Genomic DNA, 25,572 nt, shown 5'->3' on the forward strand with positions numbered 1-25,572 from the left:
GCCATTGACCTGCTGCCGGGAACCACTCCTCCGAAAGGACATCTCTACTCCCTCTCCAAGGCAGAGCAATTGGCCATGGAGCGGTTTGTGGCAGAGGCGCTTCAAAACGGCACCATCCGCCCATCGACCTCCCCGGCCGCGGCAGGGTTCTTCTTCGTGACCAAGAAGGATGGTGGCCTGCGCCCGTGCGTGGACTATCGGGGACTCAATAAAATCACCATCAAAAATCGAACACCGTTACCCCTCACCAACACCGCCCTGGACGCCCTCTCGGGAGCCAAATACTTCACGAAGCTGGATCTCCGGTCTGCCTACAACCTGATTCGTATCCGGGAGGGCGACGAGTGGAAAACTGCCTTCATCACCCCCACTGGTCATTTTGAATCCCTCGTAATTCCATTCGGTCTATGCAACGCACCCGCCGTCTTCCAGCAGTTCATAAATGATACTCTCCAGGACATGCTGGGACGGTGGGTGTATGCCTACCTGGACGACGTACTTATTTACTCCCCCACTCTCGAATCCCATATTCAACACGTGAGGGCAGTACTAAAGAGATTGCTCGCCCACCGACTGTACTGTAAGCTGGAAAAATGCGCCTTCCACCAGCGCTCCACCACGTTCCTGGGTTTTACCATCTCGTCCCAGGGTGTGGCCATGGAGCCCAAGAAGCTAGAAGCAGTGGCGTCGTGGCCCCTACCCACGACGCTGAAGCAACTGCAACGGTTTCTTGGGTTTGCAAATTTCTATCGTCGCTTCATCCGTGGCTACAGTACGGTCGCAGCACCCCTCACTGCTCTCACCAAACCGTCACCAGGTCCGTTTCGCCTAACCCCGGAGGCCATTCAAGCATTTAAATCTTTGTGTCGGCATTTCACCACTGCCCCCATTCTTCAACACCCAGACCCTACCCTTCCGTTTGTGGTAGAAGTGGACGCGTCAGAGGTGGGTGCTGGCGCCGTCCTCTCTCAACGCGGTCCGGACCGGAAATTGCACCCGTGTTGCTTCTTCTCGCGGAAGTTCACCCCTGCACAGCGGCGATACGGGGTGGGGGACCGTGAGCTGCTGGCAGTCAGGTGGGCCCTCGAGGAGTGGCGGCACTGGCTGCAAGGCAGTGACACCCCCTTTCTGGTCTGGACCGATCACCAAAACCTCATCTCAATCAAGGCTACCAAACAACTGAATCCCCGCCAGGCGAGGTGGGCATTATTTTTCGAGCAATTCAACTTCCAACTCTCCTACCGTCCCGGGTCCAAAAATCAAAAGGCCGATGCTCTTTCCCGTCAACACGCCCCAGACTCACCATCCTCTGACCCCGAACCCGTTCTTCCTCCTCATCGCATCCTAGGCCCTCTCCGGTGGTCCCTCGAGACGAAGGTCCGGGCAGCCCAGGCATCCGATCCTGGCCCAGACAACACCTGGCCCGGGTTTCTCCTGTGGGCAGAGCTGGCCCACAACCTGCAAGTCTCCTCCGCCACCGGCCATAGTCCCTTTGAGATCTGCCATGGATATCAGCCCCCCATCTTCACGCACCAGGTGCCTGCAGGCGGGGTCCCCTCGGCCCGTCAGATGATCCGCGGTTGCCGAAAGGCCTGGAAATCTGCGCGGTCGGCCCTCCTCATCGCCTCCCGAAGGATGTCCACCCAGCACGATCGCCGGCACCCTCGTCGACTGCACTTCCGAGTGGGACAGCGGGTGTGGCTGTCCACCAAAGACCTACGTCTCAGGACTGAGTCACACAAACTGTCCCCTCGATACATCGGACCATTCCGGATCCTCAGTCGGATCAACCCTCTCACATACCGTCTCCAACTCCCTCCTGCCATCCGTGTTCATCCAGTCTTCCATGTCAGCAAACTCAAACCCTTTTTCCGATCCTCGCTTCATCCTCCTGCTCCGGATCCGCCACCACCACGCATTGTCGACGGGGGACCCGCCTACACTGTGGAGCGCATTATTGCCTCTCGCCGCAGAGGTCGGGGGGTCCAGTACCTGGTGCATTGGACCGGCTATGGACCAGAAGAACGGTCTTGGATCCCGAGTCGTTTCATCCTGGACCCGTCTCTGGTGGCTGAGTACCGGCAGCGTACCGCCGCCACTCCGGGGCCGTCGGGGGTCGGCCCTGGAGGGGGGGGGTACTGTCACATGATTCCATCATGTGACCGGGAGTAACACGGAAACGAGGTAACGTGACTCCTATATATTAGGCTGGAGAGCAGCTGCCAATTGCTCAGTCATTGAATGACGCACGCCATTCGACTCGGCTCCGAAAACCCGCTCCCAGTAAGACCGTACCTGTCCTCTCTGTTCTCCCGATACCCGAACTCCTTCCTGTCACCCTGTCCTGCCCTGTCTTGTGTCTTAATACGCGAACGACAACATCAGTGTGGTGTTGCGGCTCGCGCCGTCCCCGTTCGCAGATTAACGCGGAGGAACTTACCTGCCTCCCTGCGTCCCACCGCACTGAGGTCTCTCGTTTCCTCCTACAAGTATCTTTCGTTCTGGTCCCGGTTCGCGTGACAGACGGATGGTGCGATATGACACTGATGTTCCTTGAGCTTGAAGTTCACCTTGGATCTCTTTAGAAGTTTTTCTGGGCTCTTTTGTTACCATTCGTATTATCCGTCTCTTTGATTTGTCATCAATTTTCCTCCTGCGGCCACGTCCAGGGAGGTTGGCTACAGTCACATGGATCTTAAATTTCTGAATAATATGTGCAACTGTAGTCACAGGAACATCAAGCTGCTTCAAGATGGTCTTATAGCCTTTACCTTTGACATGCTTGTCTATAATTTTCTTTCCTTCGCTTCCTCTGGTCCATGTTGAGTGTGGTACACACCATGTCACCAAACAACACAGTGACTACCTGGAGCCCTATATATAGGTCCACTGACCACTACAAGATTGTAGACACCTGTGATGCTAATTAGTGGACTCACCTTGGATTAACATGTCCCTTTGGTCACATTATTTTCAGTCTTTTCTAGGGGTACCATCATTTTTGTCTAGGCCTGTTTCATGAGTTTATTTTTTAAAATAATTCTGTTCAAGCATGGTTGAAAAGCAATGTCTGACTTTTATTAGTTAAATTTCATAGAATTTTTCTTTATTATTACTTTTGTCAGATTCAAGTTATTTTTGTGACCATTTTGAGTTTTTCTTTCATTGACTGAAGGGTACCAACAATTTTGTCCACGTGTGTAGGTGTTAGATCCACCCACTGCACACTGCAGTTTAAACTGTCCCTCTAAACTGTCCCTCTTCCCTCTTCTTTTTTTTCTGTGTTGGTGCCTTCAAGAAAATGAGCTGGCAAGTAAAGTCCTCCCTCAATAAACAACTATGTGTAATGTCAGATTATGTAAAAAAAAAAAATTACAGTAGAGTGCTTTTGTTTTTATTTTGCAGTAGCTATGTCCATTCATGGGATTCTTGATCCCACATTAACTAGAGGAACATGTGGAGAAATAGATTCCTGTGTGGCATTGACAAAAAAGGCTTTCTTGAGCACAGTGAGTCTTAAGTGACACTCTGGGATAATGCAAAAGGGAGGTTCTCTGTTAGCTCAATTATGCATATCGAATGGGCCATCTGAAAATGCAGAGTGATGTTAAAAACCATGGCCCATTGGCTCATGGTGCTCACAGTATGACATGCCTCATGGATCTCTGTCAGACAGAGGTGTTCTTTAACATTAGCCATGAAGATGATGATGGATGATGAGAACCCTTTATTGCTGCTGCAATATACCACGTCAATAGAAACAAGTACTACCAAAAAGTCTGGCCATCAATCCAATCATACACATACACAACACAGTATCACATAGGTGATCAGATCAGAAAAGCAGGCGGGGTAACAATAGGATAGAGGAGGAAAATAAAAAAACACCTCAGGAACATAAGCGCACTATACAACATAAAAAGTAAAAGTCATTTGCAGCAGTAATCACGCATAAACGACCATCATTCCGGTTCTTCTACCAAAAGGCGCTCACACAGACCCACCAGTTCATGCTGGGGGTTCGAAGCAGGTGGAGGTGCAGGGTGAAGGGTGAAGGGTGCGTGCATCAGTACGTGTGTGTATCAAGTGTCCTTGGGTTGGGGAAGGAATAAGAGAGTCAATGACAGAGTCAGCCTCCCTGACCTCCCTGGGGCAGTGGTGGCCTAGTGGTTAAGGAAGCGGCCCCGTAATCAGAAGGTTGCCGGTTCGAATCCAGATCCGCCAAGGTGTCACTGAGGTGCCACTGAGCGAACTACTGTCCCTACGCACTGCTCCCCGGGCGCCTGTCATGACTGGCCACTGCTCACCAAGGGTGATGGGTTAATAGCAGAGAAAAAAATTCAGCATTGGTGTTAGCAGACTCTGAAATCTGACTAACCATAGCAAAAGGAAGATAAATTGTTCGGTTTTAAAATGAGGTACAACCGTTCATTTAGAGCAGTGCTTCTGAATTATTTTCTGTTATGCCCCCCCAAGGAAGAAGTAAACATTCCTCCCCCTTTCCGCTCTTCCACTCGCCGCGCTTTTAACGGTATGCAACATTTCAAAATAAAACCCTAACCCTATTATGTACGCCTTTCACAAGTGTGAAAGTGTTTGACGTACATGGATTTACACATGAAGTTTGACCCCAAGATGAAAGGCGTTTTATTAATGTATAATACATTTTTGTAATTTGTCATTTTAATTTTGAAATGTTGCATGCAGTCAAAGGCGCAGTGAGTGGAAGAGCGGCTGTATTATATTGCATTTTTTTTATTTATTGGCTGTAGCCAACATGTGTGTGTAAGTCCACTGACATACATAAAGTGGAGATTCTTGTTTTCTGTTTAATGAGTAAGAGAAAATCCAGTGAAGTTCTATTAATGTCGAATACAGAACTGCTAACATTACCCAGGTCAAAAACAAGTTCCCCAGAGTTCCCCCTGTGTGACTGATCTACTGTGTGTTTGTTAGAGAGAGTTAGTGTTGATATGGTTAAAGTTTATGGCTAAATCCATTCAGATGAACAATCACAACTTTGAAACATAATTCATCAGCGCAATTAAGGACATATGAACAGTAAAGCACATATTCTATCATAAATAAACCATCCATCAGATCCCAGATTATATTCTTTAATTTGTGAGTACTTGTTATACCAGAACAACCCACAGATGCTCTGTGGCATTTATGCTTGGATTTGAACATGGATTTGACACTCTCATCAGAGAATATGGTTTGAATGAAGTGTTCTTTAGTTGAATGCTGCATTTCAGAACAGGGAAGATGTGCCAAACCATCCACTTGATTTGGTCATCAAACCAGGATATGTTGCAGGATATGGTGGCCACAAGTGCTCAGTCTACAGTAGTGGACAGCTGTGATGGAGATGCTCAGACCCGTTTGTCTAGCTTCTCAGTTTGAGTCTTGTTAGTCACTTGCCTAGTGATCAGTCATCACTGTTATTAAAGAACAAAGCAGCCTCTTAATGTTCCTTCATTCCATACTTCGATATATTTTGTGATTGGTTCACCAGAGTAACTGAGAGGAGGAATTTTAATATTCATGCTGGCTAATCAGCACCTGTGAGGTGGGATGGATTGTCTTGGCAAAGGTGAACTGCTCAATAGCACCGATTTAGACAGATTTGTGAACAATAATTGAGATTAATGGGTCTTTTGTGTGTGTAGAAAATGTTTCAGCTCATGAAAAATGGGAGCAAAAACAAGCGTTTTTGTTCAGTGTAATTGTAAAACACGGAGAGAGAAGCGAAGACAGAGCTATTCATAAAGTTAACTTATTTGCTTGACAGTGGCAGTTAAAATATTCATATTACATTTCAACAGCTACTTTACTTTCCTCTCGAAACTGTGTAAAATTCGGAGTGATTGCCTTCCAGATGCTTTTCCTAAATGCGTTGTGCTGCTCGCTTTGAGAGTGACAAACGGGTTTGTCCACATCGTTTGATTTCCAGTGCTTGATATTGAAATTGATACTAACTTTTACCATTGATTGGTCATTTTTTGACAACATTACATAAAAAAACATACTTAAAAAAATTACTAAATACATTGGATTCTTCAATTCTAGTCTCCATGACCACCACAAAGTAGGTACGTCCAAACTTTTTACTAATAGTGTGTGATAAACACTGGTGAGTGTGTGTTTGTGCTTCCACCTCTCCGTCCAGAAAAAGCAACAGTTCCATTGTTAAACCCAAGCTTTTTTTGTCCTTCCTTGTTTATTTCCCTGCATTTCCCTGCTGATGGGAGCGGCATGTGAGTGAGAAATTGAGAGAGGGAGGCAGAGAGGGAGAAAGTTACCAGGCGCAGTTTAGCAGGGAATGTACGAGAGAAGCCGAGGAATCTGTGGTGACCAGCTGCAAGAGAGTAGATAGCAGAGGCTGCCTTTTAATTCTCAATCCCCACAGAGCCTTTGAAAATTACCAATCTTCTTATCACAGACGCAGAGCTGCTTATGCAAATTGTTGTGGAGTGGAACGTTTAAACGGAAAATTACTCGACAGCAGTTTTTTTTTTTCTTCTTCTGCTTCTCCTCCCCTCGCTTCCCTCTCTCCCCCCTCTCCTCGCTCTCTCCCTCCGCATAGAAAGCCTGTTTTGAGTTGCAGATAAGGAGATGAATTGCTCTGTGCACTTTGAAGAAAGGCAGGATTTAAAGAGTGCAGACCAGCTCCGCTGTTCGCTGATGTTCTCCATGCCTTTGTAGTGTGAAAAAAAAGAAGAAAAGCATTTTGAAAACAACATAGATTCTGTGCCCTGACGCTCCCGGGACATCAGCAGTGCCCAAAGTGACAAGCCGGAAAAGAAATGTGTATAAACATGCTGGAGCACTCATCGCCGCACTCTATTCAATTTCATTTCTACTGATTCACACGCATTGTGACGTTATTTCGACTGTCGATGGCTGCAATGGGGAAAGTCTGGGCCAACAAGACTAAATGTTGCCAGTGAGGCAGGAGATCCTGCGTGGGGAACAGTGGAGGTTTCCTCTCTGTTTCACAGTCCTCAGCATACATTTACACTGAAAATGTATTTTTATCATTTTGTATTCTGTCCATTCTATTTAGAGGTTTTAGCTGCTCAAATGTCCTTGGTCTTTGCTGTGTTTTATGATGATGCACAAAATATCAGATCAACACCTTCACTTTACTACAAGTCATGCAGTATAGCTTTGTCTTTCTGAAAAGACCTTGCCAGAAAAAGGCATTGTCTGGGATGGAGCATTTGATGCTCTAAGATACCCTTTAGCGATGATGATGCTATTCATTTACAGCATTTATCAGACGCCCTTATCCAGAGCGACTTACAATCAGTAGTTACAGGGACAGTCCCCCCCTGGAGCAACTTAGGGTTAAGTGCCTTGCTCAGGGACACAATGGTAGTAAGTGGGATTCGAACCCGGGTCTTCTGGTTCATAGACGAGTGTGTTACCCACTAGGCTACTACAACCCTATTCCAGATGTGCAAGCTGCCTGTTTCATGCCCCAATGCCATTATTTTTTAGACTGTTCCACAATTTGTTAACACAATATATTGTAGATTTGTGAACCTCTGGTTCCTCTTTTTTTCTCTTTTCGGTGCTCTTTTATCTTCTGTTGGGTCAAGTCAAGTTAATATTTATCATGAAATAGTAAAATGTATAACTTTTAATGCTTTCTATGTAACAATAAATATTGCACTTTTTTTGCATCTTTAACCTGTAAATGCAATAATGTTCTTCATCTGTAGATTACAGTCAAAAACAGGCCAAAAGATCTCCAGATTTCATGTTTCCAAAAACAAACAAAAATTGATTTACACTGACAAACTCCATTACTAGCCCATTACTACTCACTGTATATTCACATGCATATTCATGCATATCCAGTTTTTAATCAGACAGTGAGATTATGTGTAATTCAGCACATACTGAGAACATTATGGATATTCCTGCAGGAACATAGAGCATTACTGAAAGACCCTTTAATCAATTCAAATTTCTCATGCAGACATTTTACAGTATCATCCAAACACAAGTGAGCTGAGAAAAGGGATTGGTCAGGCTAAAAATCTTTTTCTTTGCAGAGACAGCTAAGGAAGAGGAAGTGCTATCTCTTGCTGGCGGGCGTGCTAGCCCTAACCCTCATCATCATCATCATTGCTGTCTCCGCCGGGAAATGAGTGCAAGCACCCAAGGTACTGTAAGATACGGGTGTGGTCATGTTTGACTCCACCAGTGTAAAAGATTCCACAGATACTATAATCGGATTGTTGTATTTGTTTTGGTGGATCCAAACTAAGATGTTTCGTTTTTCTTCTGTTGCATCAATGGAGTAATGTAATATGTAGTTAGTGAAAAAAAGAAGCTGATTCCAGAAGTGATATGCATTTTTTGCATTCCGTGTGATAAGCACTGCATGTAGGCACTGACAACCGGGAGGAGATGGCTCTCCCTGTCTGTCGCCCATGTTGTGTCTACAGAACACGTCAGGGAAGCGAAGGGCTGGATTGCTTATGGCTACTTTTATGAATTCTGTGAAACAAACAACTGATGTTGAACAGGATGCTCCACATTTGATTATTTTTGCCCTTATGTACACTTTTATACATGAATAGTTAATTGATGCCCTTTCAATGATTCAGTAATTAATTAATGAATCTCTGTTGAAAATTATTTATTTACTTTTTATTGGATATTTTTAGAATTGGAAACCCTTTAATGGAGTGAAGTCTTTTAAGGGTTAGTGAGCCGGTGTTGTCTGCTCAGACATATGAGCAGTTAATATCATTCTTTACCCAGCATATATCAAACATCTCTTCCTTCTTTTTTTAGCTAAGATAACAGTGAATCTCCTATACTCTCTAATTTCACATGCCACTTCCTCAGAAGAGCAGCTTACTGCTCTTCCTCACTATCTCAGTGATTAAACACTCCAACTTTCCCTCGTGTCTTTTTCCTCTCCTGACCTCCTCTCTCCATCCAGACTCACTCCTTCGATCTGCCTCCCCTACCCCGCCCACATCTCCCCCTCTCTCTAAAAAGTAAAGTGAAACCAGATACCAATCTTTAATTAAGTGCCTCTTTACTGATGAGAGTGTAACAGATTTGAACCTCGGTGATTACATCTTCTAACGCCGTCTTTTTATAGTGGGAAATTGTCAGTCAAACAGTCTTTGGTTCACCAGCACTCACAAATCAAGTTCATAGCAAGCTACTCAGATGATATTTAAATATGTTAAATGTGCTTGGAAAGAACCAAGTGATTTTAAGTGCTGTTAGTATTGTAATATGAATATTACAAATAACTATCCAGTGCTTGGTAAAACTAGAAGCAGCGCAGCCATGTATTAAACATGTATAGACTATGCACGTTGTATATCCATGTAAGATGCAGAATTTTCACTAATCATCCGAAACACAAAACCTACTCAAAGCATAATTCACACACCAAGCACATAAAATGTAGTGATGGCCACAAAGACCACAAAGTCCCAGGTTCAAACCCAACTTTGTTGTGTCCCTGAGCAAGTTAACTTAACCCTGAGTGTCTCCAGGGGGACTGTCCTAAAGAGTATCCTAAGAGTACCCTAAATGCCATAAATGTAAATAAAGAAAACATCTTATGGGGTCTGACTGAAAGCAGCACCAAAAGATCTGCATACCTTCATAAGCAATATTTGGTGGCCGATGCACCATGTGTAATCAGAATGGTTCAATACAGATTGCACATTCATACTACCGGGCATTTTAACATGTTGAACAGGTTTCCGAAATGACAATCGTAGGTCTGTAGTTTTTGGTGATTTCACTCTGCATGAAAAGCCAAGCACTAATTATGGCACCCAACTGTACAGCGCCATCTACAGGAGTAGTCAAAGGGGTGGTAGTAGCCTAGTGGGTAACACACTCGCCTATGGGTTAGAAGACCCAGGTTCGAATCCCGCTTACTACCATCGTGTCCCTGAGCAAGACACTTAACACTAAGTTGCTCCAGGGGGGGACTGTCCCTGTAACTACTGATTGTAAGGGCATCTGATAAATTCTGTAAATGTAAATGTAGTTACACACTGACTCTCACATCTGCTGATCTCACTAAATAAAACATTCAATAGCACCATCCAGTGAACCAAATATAAAAAATATCAATATTTGGTGTCCCTCTATCGATACAATATCAGCACGTAAAATATTGATTTGAATCGATTTTCTCCCCCACCTCTAGTAATTAGGTAAACAAGACTACAAATCAAGGGTATGGTATCTCTTAAATGATAAAGCTCATATTTTAATGTATCAATATATATATTTTTTTATTTTGAAATTTAGTCACAATAACTTTGTACAGAATGAATCACTAATTAATTGCAGAGTTACTTTGAGGTTCTTATGAAATCAATTGTCATGAAAGTGTCCCTAAACACACACACACACACACACACACAGCATCACTGGTAGCTCACCTGCAGCATTGTTTGGGACAAGTGGGAAATGGATATTTGCTTCCGGAGATTAGAGGGATGCTTGGCCATGGTGAGATGGGATATCTGTGAGCAATCCTGCAGGATATACACTGGAAGAAGGTAGGTGGTAAATAGGAAAGGGGAGCAATGCAGGAAAAATAAGGTGACAGCAGGCTTAGAGAACTCTCTGGAAATATTCCACAGGAGACTTTGGCCTAAGCCTGTGGCTATTCCTGCTGCAAAGGGAAGCATAGAAAACAAACAAACGAAAAAATCTGGAACTTTGAGATTTTATGGCAAATATTTGACTTCTGTAAACATTGTGGATTCTGTTGCACTGATTCTATCTCTTTTTTTCCATGACCTAATAGAACTCATGTGTCCTGTGTAAGAAGACCATTTGAGTCAATTTACAGAAGCAGAAGAAATGAACTGAAAAGACAAGGGAGAAAACACAAAAGGGCCCCAGGGACAAAGCAAAAGCCTGAAAGTGAATGAGGGGATATTGACAGTGGGAGAATAAAGGGAGAAGAAAGAAAATAATAGCCGAGAAAGAGGAGTGATATGAGGTGGTGACAGGAAGTGGTGGAGAGTGGCACGGGCAGGCAATAATATATCAGTTTAATGAGAATTGGAATGACTGAAATAACTGGGGAGCCATCTCACCTCTCAAATCAATAGCCTGGCTCTTTATAGAGCACTAAATAACACCATAACTGCTCCCTGGCACTTATTTTTTGAAATTATGTTACCAGGGTTGCCCTCACATTTTTACATCATCATTTTAGGCAGAAGAAAGCATTCAATGTGAATGTCAGCCGCTAAGAACAACAACCCTTTGTGTTTAATTGCTAATAATGAAGATGGATGAAGTCTGTTTCAGAATGGTGGTCTGTCTTATGAAGAGTGTGCCAGGTAGATTTACACACCACCCTTCCTAAATAATTAATAACTGCACATAAGTAAAATAAAAAATAACAACTCATCATTTGGATTAAAATGACTAAATAGGCATGAGATTGGTTGGTAACAGATAAATATGTGTCCCCTGATGCTGTGGGGACTAGGGCTGTGCAGTCGTCCCACTGTCTGTATTTTTATCAGTTTTATTGGAGCAGATGAACAATTTGAATTTCTACTCGGATATTCATGTTTATAGGTGTATCAGTCTTATCATTGTGTTATTCTGCAGAATATTGTATTTTTTCCTTCTACATATTCAAAAAGTAATTCTAATAATGCTGTACAATTAAACACATTTTATTTAGATATGTACTCATTAAGGACATTTCTGTTGTTTTATGTGCATTTAGGGGCATCTTTTGATTTTCAGTCGACAATCATTCAGTGCATCCAGAAGAATTCACATCACATTACTTATGTTAGAGCCTTATTCTAAAATTGTATAAATTATTTTTTGTCTTCAGAATTATACCAACAACACTCCATAATGATATTAATTGTAAGGCATAAGTATTCACATAAGTATAAACAGCTTTTGCTCAATACTTTGTCGATTCACCTTTGGCATCAATTACAGCCTCAAGTCATTTTAAATATGATGCCACAAGCTCGGCCAGATCTTTGCATCTGAAGCTAGATCAGGCTGGATGGGAAGTGTCGGTGCACATACATCTCCAAAGACATTCACAGTTGTCCTGAAGCCACTCCTTTGATATTTTGTATGCTTAGGGCTGTTGTCCTACTGAAAAATTAACCACTTAACCAGTTCAAGAGCGCTCTGGAGTGTAAAAGTTAAATTAATTTGGAGGTCAGAGTTAAATTGTGGTTGTATGACATATTCCTACATTTTGGGTTAACAGAGGAACAATGCATGACAAATGCATTTAAAAGCTGATCTATAATACTTCGAGTAAAATCCACAACCTTCTGATTACAGGGCAGCTTCCTTAACTGCTAGTCCACCACTGCCCCGCTAGGCCACCACTGCCCTCGGACAAAGACAGCATTTTTAATTTATTGAAATGACATTACTTAACTTGTTTTGCACTGTAGTGTTGTCAATACAGTGCATCCGGAAAGTATTCACAGCGCATCGCTTCTTCCACATTTCTGTTATGTTACACGCTTATTCAAAAATTGCTAAAAAAAAATTTCCCCTCAGAATTCTACTCACAACACCCCATAATGACAACGTGAAAAAACGTTTACTTGAGGTTTTGGCAAATGTATACAAATAAAAAACACATTATTATAATTATTATAATGTTTATAATCATTATTATTTTTATATATTATTATAATTATTATAATTTTTCTTAGTCTAGCACCTAACAATCTCTGAGCATGCTCTTCACTGACAAGTCTAAGCCTTATCAGGGCTCTTAGTTTGTAAACTCAATATTCTATAGAAATCGAACGAGAATTGCTGGTGTCTTCCTCTTGTAAGTCGCTTTGGATAAAAGCGTCTGCTAAATAAAGTAAAGTAAAGTAAAGTAAAAAACTGATAAAGCACATAAGTACACACAGCCTTTCCCATGAAGCTGTTTCCCCTGATCCCTTTCTAGAAAAACAACCATCTCTGCAGCAATGCACCAATAAGGCTTGTGTGGTAGAGTGGCCAAAGGGAAGCAATTCCTTAGAAAAAAGGCAGAAGTGTCATGTACATCTGAGGGAGGAAAAGAGAAGATGAGTTGTGTATCATCAGCATAGCAGTTGTAGGATAACCCATGAGAGGGGTTGATCTCGTGTAGAGAGAGAAAAGGAGAGGACCGAATACTGAGCCCTGAGGGACACTAGTTGAGAGGTAGGGTGCAGATGTGGCATCCTCTGGCCCTTCCAAAGTTACATCAGGGGCCTATCAACTATCTCTTTTCTCATCTTCCATAACCGCTGAATATTTTGACAACTTCTTCTGGTCCGGTTCGGGCTCAACTCATCAATTTAGGCAGACTCGGGTCGGGTCGAGCTCATGAAATGATTGACAGAAAACACAAACTTACTGTGTGTCATATGTTGTGTATGTGTCATATGTTGTGTCAATTGTAACAAGTGTTATACGTGTTCTTTGAAAGTTATGTGCTATAGTGATCCGCTGCTTGTAATTGCATTTCTGTAATTGGTAAAAGTATTTCGCAAGCATTAATTCCTCAAGTCTGGCCGAATCGCAGCTTGGTCATGCGTGGTGCATTGTACATCAGCTCTTTTCCACTAGAAATCATCTCCTCAAATCACCACCCCTTCTACTAACTATAGAAAAGTGCTATAATAATGGTCTGCACCACAACATTGGTCTCACTGGCACTGCCCTCAGTTGTTTAAATCCGAGTAACAAATGGCCTGAAGTGCCCAATGAGGAGAGTCTTGTGGTGGGTGGATTCCAGCACATCTGTAATCAGTGGGTCTCTCTGGACAAAGCCGAAACATCAAAAGTAAATTTGATTGGTCTGTAGCAACCCAATGTCCCAATAAAATAAAACAATTTAAATGCTCATGAAATTAACACCATCAGCAACAAAAAATCAACACCTCATCTTGATCATTTGCAAAAAAAATGAATAGGCTCTGATAATCCATGTTGAATTTCTGGAGATACAACGACCACCGCATGATGTTCTGAATTCTTCATCTTGCAAAGAAAGTGTAAAGTATTGTTGTTAAAACAGTGAAAAGTATGGAATATGAACCCATGTAAACTGTTGCTGAGCTGCAAGCCTAAGTCCAAAATGGCTGTATTGGCTCCAAGAGGTCACACTTACTCTTGGCCAACCTGCTTGCCTAGGTAAGTAACTATCCAAATAAGCACTTGTTTAGCCATGTTTAATGTGAGTGACGCTGAATGCATTTCACAAATACTACACAAAGCTTGTCCATAGGTCTAGGCCATGACAAAGAAGAACAGAACAGAAACAAAGATATTCAAATATGCCTCTCAGTCAGATACCTCATAGCTTTTGTGCTATAAGTACTTCATGAATGCATCTACAATTATGCTGAAATATTGACAGGTCAAGATGACATTGGAACATGCCAATACTCTTTTAAAAGATCCAACTTCACAAAATCAAGATTGTGGGTTTAGTTACACTGTTCACTTTCTGATATTCTGTACAAAAACAGCACTTACCAGCAGGGGACTAAGGCACAGCAAACTCCAAGTGGTCAATGTCGCGAGACCATGGTGAGGTAGGTATTGAACCACAGTCTGCATCGGCGAGTGTGCTGTTTAATCAAAGCATGGTCTCCTCCATTAGGCTGTCACAAGGCTGAAATGTTTTAATGTCATGATGGTTTTTAATTTCTTGTCTGGAATGAGGACAGGGCTTTATGAATCAAATCAACACACGTTCTGAAACTGAAACAATGCACATGTATATTTTTAATTAACTGAGTCGAAATATTTCATCCAGACATCCTACATTTGTAATAGCCACTAAGTCAGAGCTGAGAAAGCTTCAGCTAGGGTGACTAAATGTCCTCTTTTCTCCAGACATGTCATATTTTACCGACTTGGAAACTGCGTTCGCCTGGGTTTTAGGATTGTCCAGGCTAGACAAGTCGTGCTACATATATAACCACGCCAACGCCACCCCCGCCACTCATGTCACCGTCACCACCACCCACTCGCCCCTCCACTTGCATCCCAAGCATTACAACTGACATTTGGCCAACATTTAAATGGGTAACTCAGTTACAGCTGAGATAAAAAATAAAAGCCACTTTTCTTGCATCAAAGTTATCACACAGACAGCTGAATAGCATTGCACATAAAACATTGCACAGCCAAGAAGGAAAAATGGTGCATTTAAATACAGGGTAGGGAGCCACGCTTACTACTGTTGGCATTAAAACAATTTTCATGACACTACCATTTACAATGTACACTTACAAATAAATAATGTTCACAAAAGCATTTACTTTTTTTGTCTTTGGAGCAGTGGTGACCTAGCGAGTGTAGTGGTGACCTAGCAGTTAAGGAAGCGGCCCCGTAATCAGAAGTTTACCGATTCGAATCCTGATCCAGCAAGGTGCCACTGAGGTGCCACTGAGCAAAGCAGAGGACACATTTACACAGCTTGTGTGCATTGTGTGCTGTTTTTTTTTTTACAGCTCTTCCAAAACCTCCAACCTGACTCTAAAAAGGCCTATATTTGGTAAAATGGCCAGTGTGCAGGATTTGATGAGAAAGATGTCAGTCATGCAGGCCTTGCAGCAACAATATATAAATGTTGCAAAATAAAATTATAATCTTACGCAGTGCATGACCCGGTTTGAAGTTTTGAAAGTAATGCCGCCTGTTGTGGTGTACGAGGGTGATGATAAGGTAGGTATGAAGTTTCTGGCTTTTTTTGTAGTTTTTCCTTCGCCATGCCATATGTCATTTTAAACCATACAGTGTGTAGAATTGTCTGAGAGCTAATAGGACATTTCTGTAAGTAGTCTAAATTGTGTTAGTTATTTAAAAGCACAATTTATGTTGAAATATATTTACTGCTGAAGAAAATAATCACATAATCTCATAGAGGACATTGGTGGCTTCAGGAAAAAAAGTTTTTTTGTATATTGTGCACACTATCAATGTGAGAATTGTATTTTTTTATCAGATATATTTATCAGAGTATTATACTACACTAGTGAAAGTAAAGTGATACATTTTAATACACAGCAAGCACAGTCCGTGGTGCTCACAATAAAATGTGTCCTCATCCTTTAATTCTTCACCTTAGTGAGTAGTGAGCAGCCCTGAAAGGCACCCGGGGAGCAGTGTGTGGGGACAGTACTTTACTCAGTGGCACCTCAGTGGCACTTTGGCGGCTCGGGAATTAAACCCACTTGGCCAACACTGCCCCAAGTAAGTGAGCAGACTTTTATAGTTTGTTATTTTCAAATTCTCAAACTTTCAAAAAGAATCCAATTTGTTATTTGCACCTTTTATGATACAGCACCATCATGTTGTGAATTACCGTTATTGCTGATGAGAGGTTAGACTTCGTGGTTTGGCCTCACACTTCCCTGCAGCCTATAGATGAAGCCACATTTCAGATAAATCTTTTTTTCACAGATACATTAAAAAATGAATGCACTGGCAACATTTTAAATATAGCAACCAAAGCTGATTTACTTGCAGTGAAACAGTACAGACAGGCCTCTTTAGAAAAAGGCTTATTCAAATGCTTTAAAAAGCCAAGCTGACAACATTGATTCAAGAGCCTGGGTAACAAGACATGGTAGAGATGAGAGCAGAAAAGCTAAAAAAATGTTCTGAAGGATGGACCTGTGGGGGGAGCAGTTCAACAAGCCAGTCTTAAAACAGAAGCTATTTTTTCATATGTCTCGTTAATCTGAATATTTACAGATGGTTCTGCTTGTCTGATATTAAGAATGTTAAGAATGTAATTACACTTGGTACCACTTGCTGTTTGTGTTGAATGAAAGCATCTGCTGTGCTGGTATAGACTATAATATGGCCATTAGCACACATTCATAGTTCATTTGTCAAACAGGTGATAATAATAAAGATAACAAAGAACTTTCAGGAAACAGATTGCACTCTGCTTGACTTCAAGTATGGAAGTGTTGATTAAGAGAAGTGCTGCAAAGAAATGCAGCATTAAACCACCCAAAAGCACTGTCTCATGGTTGGAACCGTTTTTCAGGCCTAGTGTGCTTAATCCACATCCATGAGCATGAGTGACAATAAGCTCGCTGTCTGAGCCCAAATCCTCTTAGGCAAAGCTTTGTGGGTAAACTCGCCTCATGCAAATTCTGAATGCCATTAGCTTTGAGGGACTAGTCAGCTGCATTGAGATTAATGGCAGGGTGACTACTTGGCTTAATAGGGTTATTTCTCTGCTTCTAGGTGAGAAAAAACAACAAATTTAATTCAAGACATTAGTCACTTTCTTTCTTTTTCTATGAGGAAGAACTTTCTCAGAGTTACTTCACTTTTTTGATCATGTGGCTTTCTGCTGGTATTTGATTTGGAATAATATTAGATAAATACTTAAAAATACATTAATCAATATATACGCTAAGGGGAATATTTTTTCAGCTCTACATACCACATGCCTGTGAGGGATTAAATTAATATATTGATCTGCATATTTGGTTTAATAGTAGCTTTTGTCTTATTAGTGTACAGAATGGAGGGAAATGCCAGAAGAGGTTTGCAGAATCATGTCTACAAATTTAGTTTTTTTTAGTTAATTAAAGTCTATCTCCTTGATGACAGAAATAATTACAACCGTAAAGGTCTAGGTGTGTAGATAGTTCCTCCTCTCTAACACTGCCCATGCTTTAGGTATGTTATGTTATGTTATGTTATGTTATGTTATGTTATGTTATGTTATGTATGTGCCCTGGGAATCTGTCCATTGTCTTCTTTGTCAAGCAAAAACTTTAATGCATGTTAGATGAGAATAGATGGGAAAGTGACTTGATTTTTCATCATAATGTAAACTGCTATTGTTAAATTTATATAAAGGTTCCTTGTGGTCTAGTAGTTAGGATTCGACCGCCGCGGCCTGGGTTCAATGTGGTGGCCTAGTGGGTAAAGAAGCGGACCCATAATCATAAGGTTGCCAGTTAGAAGTCCCGAACCACCAAGGTGCCACTGAGGTGCCACTGAGCACCATCCCCACACACTGCTCCCCGGCACGTTTCATGGCTGCCCACTACTCACTAAGGCTGATGGATAAAGGCAGAGGACACATTTAGTTTCACAATGACAATCACTGACAAAATATATATATATTAGATTAAATCAGTTAAACATCTTTTATTTGCAGGAAAAGGGGGCTTTTTGTTTTACATGGAAATGTTAGGTGTTGCATTTGTGAATGCATTAAGCTTTTCAGCAGAACTTTATGAACACTGTTGTACTGACCCTTGCAACAAAGTGTTAACAATTTAAATGAGTCTGTTTCTTTTTCTTCTTTACTAGATGCAGTTTGGCTAAATATTATTTCAAGTACTTAAAGGGAACCACTAAAAGAAAAAACACGGAAAGAAAAAGGCGAAATGAGGCTTCTGGTGTCTTGGATTTTCCTTTGTGTGAAATGATTGTTAGAGCCTGTGGATTTGGAGACTCTATTAGAGATAAATGCAGAAGCAAGGACAGTGCATCACAGTTTTTCTATTATTGAGTGAAGAATGAAAATCCTTATTTATCTTTTTGTTCAAGCCTTCAGCTTCCTTTAAATTTTGCCTCAAGGAATTACTGAGAAAGCATTACATGTCTCAGGTGCTCCAAAAAGATGCCAGGGTATTAAAAATATGCACATACACAATGTACAACAGAGAAGGACTTAACAGCAAAGTTCATGTCTACAGATTTGCTGGGCAAATGACATCTGAATTTGCTCATTATATGATGCTGGTGAAAACTGACACTCTACTAGTCTCATCATGGGCAGTGGCTGCCTAGCTTGTAAGGAAATTATAATTAGTAATTAGAAGGTTGCCGGTTCAAACCCCATTTAATCACACCAAGCAACATCATTTTGATATAATCAATTCGATTTTGCACTGCATTAATGCAGAATCATCCATGTCTGCATCACGATGCTTGGATTATAAAATTAATTACAACACCCCTAGTAAACAGTCGGTAAGTGCTGTTAAAGAAATTGGAAGAAGACTTCTTCTTATATTGTTAAACTTAAATGAAGGTTCCTTGTGATCTAGTGGTTAGGATTTGGCACACTCTCCGCCACGGCCTGGGTTCAATTCTCAAGATTTTTGGGGCAGAAGGTTGCCAGTTAGAATCCCAGAACCACCAGGGAAGACGAGACTTCAACAAGAATCCACATGCAATCCTGAGCATTTGTTCCGCTTGTTGCATGTTATTCCTTTTATTCATGGAAAGTTGAAGTGTACATGTTAGATTAACATTTGACCGTCACCTGAAGTTTATTCTTCCACCCACCACTTTCCACTTCAAACCAGCCATTAACTCCTTTAATCCACCACGTGCTTCCACCGCAATCCCCAGCGGCTCTTCTTCCTGTGGCTGCCCTGCCTCTCGGCGCTCATGCTTAACCCTCGCGGGCCCCCTCCCCACTGATGCTCTGCCTCTCGAAACTCATGATGCAGTAAGCATAGCATGCCTGCTCATGCGCCCCGTTCCTCCTGTGACTTTCTCTCCTGCTGTCATGTCTGCGAATGCGCCGCCCCCCCCAATGACAGGGGGTTAAACCCAGTTAAGTGTAGGTGGCCAGTAGCATCTCTGGGTAGGTATCATCTCTGGTGCCAGAGAACAGCTGTGTACTTGTTTGTCAGTAAATTAAAAAGTGGCCATGTTGCATTGCTGACTCCTCCTAACAGCTTGTAAAAATATAAAGTTCATATTCGAGCCAGAATGAGTGCAATGTTTTCTGTTTTCCTGGTTCAGAGAAAGCCTGCCACAATGTTCAAATGTGCACACGCAGCCATGCATGCAGATTCATGTCAAGAATGAGTCATTTATCTTTTTTTTTACAATATGGTCAAATTTCTTCCACAATCCCAGACTTTGCTTTTGTTGCCAGTACAATAAAAACGCAGTGGCAGAGGCTAGAATACATTTATTTTTTATCATCCATTTTTTTTCATCCATTTTACCACAAACCTGTCTAATACCACACAAACCTGTCTAAAAACCCTTCAGCTCTATCTGCACATAATGTGTCACCTAGTGGAATACCAGGCATTACAGGACAAGGTCAAATGAATGGAGTTATTACTATTAACTATGATGTCATAATTATGATGGCGGGCAGGATTAAAATTACCAATGGGCTGGATGTGGTCAGCAAGCCATAGTTTTCCCACTCCCGTTTTAGACTTGATTATTATTTTTTTATTTGTTTTTATCCGCTATGATTTTTGTCCACTGTGTCTTAACCTCTCAGCTACTCTTTTGTTGTTGCTCTATAGGCTTCTGTCCATCTGGTGCACTTATTGAGTTACTCGTTCTGAATCTCTTTCTATTATCTTCTTCATGTCCCATTGACAGCAGTTGTGCTATTACATGAGCACTTACATGCCCTCACTCTCCAGCCCCCCCTGACTGACCACTAAACCCCCACAACCCCATCAGCCTCTGCAATTTCATGGTACCTATAATCTCTCAATGCAGTGACTCTGCTTTGAAAAAATTATATTTTTTTCTATGTTTCCTTCCGGCATTTTTTCCCTTCATGTTTCGTTGAGCTAATCATAGATGAAACAGTCATGTGCACTATGTTGCCAAGAAGAGACTATTCTAATGAGAGAATCCCTGATGTATGTACAACAACAATAATATTACTGAACCATAGTATGGAGATATTCTTCTGTCTTTTATATGCAGGCAAAATATGATTGGCTCTTCTTGTATATCTTCTGGTATACTTCCAGTTCTTCCTAATGCATTTAAACTTTCATATATAATTTTCTTGAATGATCTTGTATTTTTCTGTAACAGCTTCAACCGAGCATAACACATCATAAAGTTTAATGGGGTAGAGCTCAGAATCTCACTGGCATGGCTTTTTTCAGATTTCACCTAAACCTGAACCTGAACAGTCATAAACCTTACAATAAAGGGAACACTTAAACAACACAATCACACATTTGTGAAACCAAACTGTCGAACACTGACCGACAATTAATTTCACATGCTGTTATGCAGTTGGAAATTATAGGCAACATTTGGAAATTATAGGCAATTAGCAAGACTCCAATAAAGGCGTGGTTCTGCAGGTGGTGACCACAGATCACTTCTCAGTTCCTGTGAGTCTACAGTGGCTCAGGTAGTGCAGCTCATCCAGGATGGCACATCAGTGCGAGCTGTGGCTAAAAGGTTTGCTGTGACAGCATTGTGTCCAGGGAATGGAAGAGACGATTGACACTGAGGGTTGGGAGAAATATAACAGAGTTTATTTGGAACAGATGAAAATGGATAAATAAGCCACCAAACCTTGTGATGAACAATATTCCACTCTGGTGCGATCTGTCATGGCTACATGAAACTGCTGCCCCCTTGTCAACCTTCACTAGTCCTACACCTTTAGATTGGTTGATGAGAACATCCCAGTACAGACAAATGGCTTAGGGAACTCCCATGAACTACACACAATCCTGTATGGCTCAAATTCAGACACAACATTCAGAAACTACATTCAGCACACTCTGGATCACACGAGACCCACAACCCAGAAGTGCGAGATTGGTTATCTCTATGTGTTTTACAGCTACTTACTGTTACATGAATTCAGAAAGTATCCACATCTGGCCACTCTACCAGACAGGCCTGATTGGTGGATTGCTGCATAGGTGCTCTTCCATCTAGAAGATTCTTCTCTGTCCATAGAAGACCTCTGGAGCACCTCGCTGACTAAGGCCCTACTCACCCGATCACACAGTTTAGGTGGCCAGCCAGCTTTAGGAACAGTCCTGGGGGTTTTGATCTTCTTCCGCTTATGGATGATGGAGGCCATTGTGAAGTGAAGTGATTGTCATTGTGATACACAGCACAACCCAAGGAATGTGTCCTTTGCTTTTAACTTATCATGCTTAGTGAGCAGTGGGCAGCCATGACAGGCGCCTGGGGTGCAGTGTGTGGGAACGGTACTTTGCTCAGTGGCATCTCAGTGGCACCTTGGCGGATTGAGATTCGAACTGGCAACCTTCTGATGAGGCTGCTTCCTTAACCGCCAGGCCACCACTGCCCCAAATTAACTGTGCTCTTTGGGACCTTCAATGCAGCAGAATTTTTTCTGTAACCTTCCACAGGTTTATGCCTCGAGACAATCCTTTCTTGAAGGTCAATGGACAAATCCTTTGACGGCATGCTTATTTTGTGCTCTGACATGAACTGTCGACTTTTAAACATATATATAGATGCAATATATAGACAAGTGTGTGTCTTTCCAAATCATGTCCAAATCTCATTTTTTTCCACAAGTGCCACTGAGCATAGCACCGTCCCCACACCACACGACGCCTGTCATGGTGCCCACTGCTCACTCGGGGTGATGGGCTAAATGCAGAGGACAAATTTCACTGTGTGCATCGTGTGCTGTGCTGCTGTGTATCACAAGTGACAATCATTTCACTTTCACCAAGGGTGATGGGTTCAAAGCAGAGGACAAATGTCATTGTGTGCACCGTGTGCAGTGCTTCACTTTCATGTGGAATCACTTCACTTTCATGTGGAAACATCTCAAGGATAATCAGGGGAAACAGGATGCATCTGAGCTCAATGTTGAGCTTCATGGCAAAGACTGTGAATGTAAATGTGCTTTCTCAGTAAAATAAAAGTCAAATGTGATGTGCAGTGAATACTTTCCGGATGCACTGTACTCAGCACTGTACACTGTACTCACGTATTCACTTACTCACTTGTCATTTCAAGCACCCATGCTACATGTTGCGTGTCTGTATGTCACGTGTCCTCTCTCACAGTGGTCATCACAATGTCCATGACTTTTCATTTTTGTTCGTTTTTTCTTTACTTCTCTGACAGGGGTCTGGAGGTAATTTTCCTGGCAGAGAAACTGTGATTCAGCTTCTAATAACAAACTATATTTTTCCATTGAGGATGCCCATAAAACCAAAATAAAGCATAAATGAGAAACGCAGAGGTCAAATTCTTTGGACAAAAACAAAGTGAGGTGCAAATATTTTCAAATTGAGTGCAAAACCTCAGGGCAACACTTGAATAAAAGCCAGAGTGATTGGCACCTCACACACCTACATGCGAAACAGAAATACTGGTGAAATTTTGGATTCCTCTCTGCATACCAGGTCAGAACCAACTATGATAACAATAAAACATATTATGCTCCTAAAAACCAGGAATATTACAAGCAATTGTGCAAGGACTGGGTGAAAAACTGAAAGATTTACTTCTAGCACCTAGCTATGTCTAGGGATAGAGATTCTGTCTCTCTGTATAAAAATTAGTGGTGGGCCGTTATCGGCGTTAACGCGCTGCGTTAACGTGAGACTCTTATCGGCGCTAAAAAAAATATCGCCCTTTTAATCTATTCACAAAGTTGGGTTGGGAGCTGGGTCTATACTACGCAAGCTATTGTGCCGGAGTTAAATGGTTACACTAGATTTATAAGTATATTTCTTCTTTCTTGTGTCTTTTAGTTTCTTATTTCCTATTTTTTATTTTGTATACCTCGCACGGATGTATACCTAGCGGATGTATACCTAGCGGATGTATACCTAGCGGATGTATACCTAGCGGATGTATACCTAGCGGATGTATACCTAGCGGATGTATACCTAGCGGATGTATACCTGCACTGTAGGGGGCGAGAACGAGTCTTCGAACTGTGAAATTACTAGAGCTGTAATACTCGGATCCTTTTTAGGATTCGGCTCCCTCTGAGTCACTCACTAAACTGATCCGGTTGTGTGATTCACTTGAGTCAATTGAGTGGAGCGCTAACCCGCTGTCTGATCCGGGTGCGTGAGTCACTTGAGTCAGTACGCACCCGGATCAGAGAGCGGGTTAGCGCTCCTGGCGGTTAACTTCCTCTACAACTGGACTCATGTAAGCCAATATATTGGAGCTTACAATTTAGACATGGTGTAGTTAGGACTCGAAGGATTCGGTTCAATGGAGACCCCCGATTCGTGACTCATGAGTCATTTAAAGGATCCGGGCAATTAACCCGGGTGAGTCATGAATCGCACAGGTCTAGAAATTACCACATCACGTGTCGTGGAAATATGGATGCAGCTATGAAGCCGCGGGGTCTGCTTCAGGGAAAATGTATTTTTAAGATTAATCTAGATTAATTTAGATTGCTATAGATTAATCAAGATTGATTTAGATTGCTATAGATTAATCTAGATTAATTCCAAGACTACAGTGATATTAATCTAGATTAAGAAAATTAATCTATGCCCACCTCTAATAAAAATATAACCTGCTTTTTTTTTTCTTAGGGTCTACATTGTTATACTGTGACATCATGGATCATGAGTTCCAGTTCAAGGCTGCAGAAACCATTGATGGCCAACCGACATTTCAGGAGGCTCCTCTGTCTTTTTCACGAACCCTAGAATTCTTTTCAGTACTTTTATCATCCTCTATGGGGTGCTTTTAGACTGGTATGTAGGTGTTTTTGTCTATACATGCTTCTACCTGTTGTTTGAGCTCAGATTTCTTTGTCTCTCATCTGCCTTGTAAAGCAGCGACTCGTGTGACTTTCCACCATCATCAAACATGGCCTGTGAGCTATGTCTGAACTCTTTCCTGCTCTACTGTATCCAACAAACAAGACCTGATCCACAAGAACTGCTGAGTTTCCAAACTGTAACTTTACCTTCTGTGTGTCAGTTTTTCTGTCCTTAATGTTTTGTGCACTGTTGCAGCAATGTAAAAACAGCTTACATGTATTGTTCCTTTGACTTATGCTCTTTTGAATTAAAACTGTTGGCCAGTTGATATATTTGTGACTACATAAGAAGAATGAATTCAATTATTAAAATTATATCTAAACTGCCCTATAATTGTGAAGTGGAAGGATCATGAAAAGTGCATCTGGCCAAAAAAAAGAGTGCCCTGGAACTTTGAAGCGTGTTACAGACGTTTGTACATCTGTGGCATATATTAAATAAGAAAACAGTTGCAATAAAATGTTGTATTGCCGTATGCATGGGCTCCTTCACATATGCTGATAAAAATAATGTTATTAGAATAAATTTGTCATCAGATGGTGAAATTATACATGGCATTATTAGATTTGATTTCATCTTTAAATCTGTGTGTCCAGCATCAGGTCTTCTAATACCTGTCATGACACAGACAGAACGGACGGATCCAGGTGCAGATGTGGGATAAGGGATTTTATTTAAACCAATTGAAAATGGAACTGGGGCTGAAACCAAAAACAAAAGAAGGTACTTTGGGAAAGGGTACTGGGGAGACAGGAAGTAGGGAAGGCAGACACTCACATGGAACCGACAGGGATAGTGAACACAGTTACCGAAACAGGAAGGAGCCTTTGGGAACAGGATTGAAGGGGCTACGCCAACAGGCAGACAAGGAGACACGGCATTTCTAGTAATTTCTCAGTAACGGCTAATCTAATTACTGCTAGACAATTGCAAGTAATGATGATTGGCTAAGGTTCATGGTAAGCCAACCACTGGCAGAGGTGGGTGGGAATTTGCACACACACGAACA

General features: G+C 41.9%; 1 protein-coding gene across 3 annotated transcripts in view; it reads left to right on the forward strand.

Annotated features, from left to right (window-relative positions):
* tsnare1 (T-SNARE Domain Containing 1) overlaps positions 1 to 25,111 on the forward strand; it is a 155,118-nt gene extending 130,007 nt beyond the window's left edge. For 2 of the 3 annotated variants that reach the window (XM_028975440.1, XM_028975444.1), the window contains one exon: positions 24,330 to 25,111. In XM_028975440.1, coding sequence (XP_028831273.1) covers positions 24,330 to 24,446 — 117 coding nt within the window. In that variant the 3' untranslated portion in view covers positions 24,447 to 25,111. Of the gene's footprint in view, positions 1 to 8,066; positions 8,178 to 24,329 lie in introns of all 3 variants that reach the window. The other variant, XM_028975443.1, reaches the window with a different exon arrangement.
* The last annotated feature ends 461 nt before the right edge of the window (positions 25,112 to 25,572 follow it).

Source organism: Denticeps clupeoides, chromosome 4 (genome assembly GCF_900700375.1).
Source record: "Denticeps clupeoides chromosome 4, fDenClu1.1, whole genome shotgun sequence".
Lineage (NCBI taxonomy): Eukaryota > Metazoa > Chordata > Actinopteri > Clupeiformes > Denticipitidae > Denticeps > Denticeps clupeoides.